The sequence below is a fragment of the Fukomys damarensis genome, unplaced genomic scaffold (genome assembly GCF_012274545.1).
Source record: "Fukomys damarensis isolate Sample0158 unplaced genomic scaffold, DMR_v1.0_HiC HiC_scaffold_18, whole genome shotgun sequence".
In the NCBI taxonomy this organism is placed as follows: domain Eukaryota; kingdom Metazoa; phylum Chordata; class Mammalia; order Rodentia; family Bathyergidae; genus Fukomys; species Fukomys damarensis.
Window position 1 is genome coordinate 1455997 of NW_022900930.1, and position 5152 is coordinate 1461148.

Here is a 5152-nt window from a genome sequence, read left to right on the forward strand (position 1 = left end):
TTGATACCAGGGATTGAACTCGGGTCCTTGTGTTTGCGAGGCAGGCGCTGGAACTACTGAGCTAAATACCCAGCCCATGACCAGAATTTTTAATGACAGCCTATCGTTGTTATGAGTTGAACTGTGTCTCGCTCTAAAACTCTCTATGTTGGCTGGGTGTCTATACTTCCCTCAGTAATGGAGTAGATGGCTAGAATGCAGGAAGTCCTGGGTTCTATCCCAAAACTGCAAAAACAAAACAAAACAGAAAGAAAACCATATATAAAATTTCTGACTCCTCGTGCCTCAGAATGTGATGATATTTGGAAGATAGAATGTCTTAACTACTTTTCTCGTGTTGCTGAGACAAAATACCTGACACCCAAAGTAAAAGGGGAAAAGGTTTACTTAGCTCACATTTTGTAGAGGTTTCAGTTGCAGAGGTTTTTGCTGGCTCCAAGGCAGGTTGGCACATGGCAGAAGAGCAACAGTTCATGGTGGCAGAAGACAGCAAAAGCAAACCAGCAAAGGACCTTAAAAGGGTCTTTTTGCCCCTTTTATCCCATTCAGACTACCAGGATTAGGTCAGTGCCCAACCAATCTCTCACGTGTAGGGGTTTAGTAATCACACACCCTTAATCCCAGCGTCACGTACTCTACATTCGGCCACCTCTGAAAAAGAAGTCTCACCTCATCTGCAAGAGGCTCTTGGGGGACACTGAGACATAAGCCACAACACAGGGTCTTTTAAGAGGTAACTGAGTTAAAATGAGGAAATTAGCATGGGTTATAATGCAACAACTGATGACCTTGGAAGAGGAAAAGAGGAAATTTTGTCACAAGTGCACACAGGGAAAACCATGTGAAGACACAGGGAGAAGGCAGCTACCTGTAAGTCTAGGAAACAGATCTCAGAAGAAACCAAGGCTGGTACCTTGATCTTAGTCTCTAGAGTTGAGCAATAAACTTCTGCTGGTTAAACCACCTAATCTGTGATATTGTGCTGCATGGCCATAGCAAATAGAAAATCGTTAAGAGAGACTCTGCACTGCACGTAACACCTTTTAAAACATCTCTCATAGGCTTTCAACAGTGTGCTATCCACATGCTGCCTGCCAGGTTGCTCCTCACACTGTGCCAGGAGGCACAGGAGCCTGTGTCAGGCTGTGGTAGCTGTGCAGTGGCGGATCACCTCTGTGGCTGCCCTCAGAGCACTGAGAGAGTGCTGGGCAGAAGACATACTTGGGTCTCATGGTTATGTACTGCCAGACCCCGCCGATCTCAGGTCACCTAAAAACCAAGAAGGGCAAGCAGCCGGGGATTCTGGCTGTCCCACAGGAGAGAGGGTCAAGACTGAGGCACGGGCAGGGTGGTGCACCAGTAATCCTAGTACATGCCTGAGGCCAATCTATGCTACATACCCAGTTCAAAGCCAATCTAAACTGCATAGCAAGACCCCATCTCAAAAAATAAACAAACAACATTGTGAGATACTGGTAGCACAGTAGTGTATCCTGTCACCCAAGGACGAAAACTCTGAATGACAGCTTTGCACGCATGTGACCTCTACAGAAATGGTTTCTTCTGCAACTTGTATTTTATACTCCGTACTTTTCTTTTCTGTGATGCTGGGAAATGAACCTGTGAGAGAGTTCTGGAAAGGAGAAGTTACAGGAAGAGAACAAAGGTAAGCAGCAGTTGTAGTGAATCAAGAGCACACGTGGACAGGTGTGTGGCTCAGTGGTAGAGTATGTGCTTAGCATGTGTAATGCCCTGGATTCAAATCCCAGCCCGTGTTTTAGGAACAAAAGGACCTGAGTTCATCCTGTCTCTGCTCCCACTGTGTAACCTTCAGCAAAGCACTTTATATCTCTAAGCTTTATTTTCCCCATCTGTAAAACAGAGGTAACAGTACCTGCCCACAGGCTAAGATAAGTGCTAATAGCTAACTTCAGTGAGGGCTTATCATGTGCCAGACAACATGTAAGTACTTTACATATATTATCCCAGTTACTCCTCACAGCAACTCTGTGAGATCGTCACTATTATAATGTCCATTTTGACAAGCTATGTAAATTGCTTAAAGTCACAAAATAGACAAATGTCTTGGGAGTGGATTTAAATCCAGGTATTCTAAACTCAACTACTGGAGCTTTGTGAGATCACAGTAAAGGACAGTAACACAGTTGACACACAGAAAATACCCAATAATTCACTGCTATTATGACTAAAAGGAGCAATATCTCAGAAACTACTGTATAGCACAAAAACAGACATGATGATCAGATAGTGGTGCTGAGAAACTTGTTATTTATGCAGAACATATGCAGAAGAATGGATCTGGACCTGTATCTCTCATTCTGTACTAAAATAAGGTCAAAATGGATCAACAACCTATTAAAGCAGAAACATTTTAAGGGCTTGGGATGTAGCTCAATGGTGCCAGGCCTGCCTGGCAAGTGTAGGGTTCTAAATTCGATCTCTAGTACCAAAAAAAAAAAAAAGAGAAAAGAAAGAAAATAAAAATACTTTAACTGCTGGAAAATAGGTAAAACTCTTGACACAAGGATAGGCAAGAACTTTTTTTTTTTTGAGATATGGTCTCGCTCTGTAATGCGGACCGGCCTTGAACTTGTGGCAATCCTACTGTGTCAGCCTCCAGAATGAATGCTGGGATCACAGGCATGGGCCACCACACCTGGCAAAGACCTTCTGACCAGAACCTCAACGGCACAAGAAGTAACACCAAGAATCAACACATAGGATTATATAAATTCAAAAGTTTCAGCAAAGGAAAGACTAAGAGTGAAAAGATAACCTACAAAATGGGAAATATTTTTGCCAGAGAAAACTAATATCTATAATATATAAAGAACTAAAAAAATTAGATCCCTCCAAATAAAAGACCCAATCAAAAAACGGGCAATTGAAAGGAAGAGACACTTCTCAAAAGAAGTACAAATGGCACTATGTACATGAAAAACTGTTCAGCAGGGCATTTCTAAAGGGCTAAAGGTGTGGGGAAAGTGGGAAGGGGAGGGGAGGGGAAATAAGGGAAAAGAAAAACTATGAGAAAATGAAAATAAAGTCTTTGTAAATAGGGAAGGGTGGAAGGGGTGAAGGGAGGGCAATGGTATGGGGAAAAAATGAGAACCAACACCTGTCATGTAAAGGTACAAGATCCCAGTGATAAATGTAACTGTACTGTATACCAAAAATGTACCAATAAACTCAATGAGAAAAAAAAAGAGAAAAGAAAAGAAAAGAAAAGAAAAAAGAAAAGAAAAGAGAGTCAGGGTCAGGAATTTAGCTCAGTGGTTCTAGCGCCTGGGTGCAAGGATGAGTTTGATTCCCAGTACCAAAAAAAAAAAAAAAAAGAAAGAAAGAAAGAAATGCGAATCAAAACAGAGATTCCATCTTACTTCAGAAAGAATGGTCATCATCAAAAACTCAAAAACAAAAAATGCTGGTGAGATTGTGGTGGGGAGGAACCCTTCTACATTGCTGGTGGGAATATAAACTAATGCAACTGGTAGGAAAGTCAGTATGGAGATTCCTCAAAAAATGATAAATAGGAATTTCACTGACCCAGAAATTCCATTCTCTCTTCTAGGTATCTTTCCTAAAGAGTTGAAGACATCACATTACAGTGATACATGCACACCCAGGCTTATAGCAGTGTGATTCACAACAGCTAAATCTTGGAAGCAGCCTGTATGTCCACCAATGGACATGGGTAAAGACCATGTGGTTCTAATACACAATGGAGTACCACTTGGTCTGAGAGGATAAACCTGAGCCATTTATAGGAAAATGGATGCATCAATGTATCATTGATGATACCACAATGATAAGTGAAATACATCAGACAGAAGATTAAATATTACATGGTTTCTCTTACATAAGAAACCCCAAATATAATTTAAAGAGCAAAATAAAAGACAGATAATAGGGAACAGAGAGACAGACTACGTGGAGACAAGAAGGGGATCTGGAAATGGCAGGGACAGGAGGAAGGGGAAATAAAAAGGGACAATGTGTGATATGGATATATAGCAATTCCCTATGATTAATGTATTTATTATGTACCACAAACATATATTAACAAAAAAGGCAGAAAGAAAAGTTTTTTTTTTTTGGTTGGGCGTGGTGGCGCATGCCTGTAATCCCAGCACTTGGAAGGCTGAGGCAGGAGGATCGCTGTGAGTTCGAGACCAGCCTGGGCTACATAGTGTGTTCCAGGTCAGTCTCAACCACACAGTGAGACCCTGTCTCAAAACAAACAAACAAACAAACAAACAAACAAAAAATTTTTGTTTGGTAAATAGTGGAAATATACAGAAAATCAAAAAGGAAGAATATGACCAGATTTTCCTTAAGGAAGATATTTCAGCATTTTCTTGCTAACTCGGGCATTTTTCAAGGGGTAATTCAAGGGACTAAGGCACAGAACTCCCAGGTAGTTTGTGTTATACCTTTAGAGTCCCTGTAATTACCAGGTAGATACTTGCTTCTTGAAATATTCTACTTAAAGGTGTTCAAAGCTGTCTCTTCCTGATTCAACATCTGCCAGTGTGAGGTTTCTAAAAGAATGTCTTCCCCACTTCGGGTTTTTGTGCGGACATTATGATGCAATCCCTCTACTCTCGAAACAACCCTTGAATTCCATTCCCCTCATTTTCTGAGCCGCAACGCTTACACAGGAGGGCTGAATGACAAGCACAGAGCAGATGGATTCTACGCGGCCCGCTCACCTGTTCCAGCCTCTCAATGAGCTCTGCGGGCGTCAGCACCACCTCCTCACTCCCAGCGTCGGAGTCCTGTCCCGCGAGGTCCAGCTCCTCCGTCATCGTCTCTGAAACCTGGAATCGAATGAACACAGAAGAACCAAGACCCTGCTGGGTGTGTGCCATTAATCTGCAAGAACAGTCCGCTAGGTATTTGGAAAAGTTTACCGGGCCGCAGGGCCCAGGGCAGCGGCCAGGGAACTCACAGGCTGATTTTTCAGGCTTCTGCCTCACCCCTGGGCCGAGGTCAGATTTCAGTTTCTCGGCGGCCTCCTGCGGCGAGGGCACCGCGTCCGTCCTGCCGGGGCGCCCACCACACTGGATAAGCTTACTCCTCGGCCGTCGCTCACCTCGGCGGCTAACTCCTCTCGCTACAGCGCGGCCCG

The 5152-nt window shown here is 43.1% G+C and overlaps 1 protein-coding gene and 1 pseudogene across 2 annotated transcripts in view; both read right to left on the reverse strand.

Moving 5' to 3' along the window:
* The window catches only part of Gins4 (GINS complex subunit 4), a 14171-nt gene extending 9025 nt beyond the window's left edge, over positions 1-5146 (reverse strand). For both annotated transcript variants that reach the window (XM_019206500.1, XM_010617132.1), the window contains exons 1-2: positions 4973-5146; positions 4734-4841 (exon numbers count right to left, since the gene is read on the reverse strand). In XM_019206500.1, the coding sequence (XP_019062045.1) occupies positions 4734-4829 (96 nt within the window). In that variant the 5' untranslated portion in view covers positions 4830-4841; positions 4973-5146. The remainder of the gene's footprint in view (positions 1-4733; positions 4842-4972) is intronic.
* LOC104857333 overlaps positions 4892-5152 on the reverse strand; it is a 9868-nt pseudogene continuing 9607 nt past the window's right edge.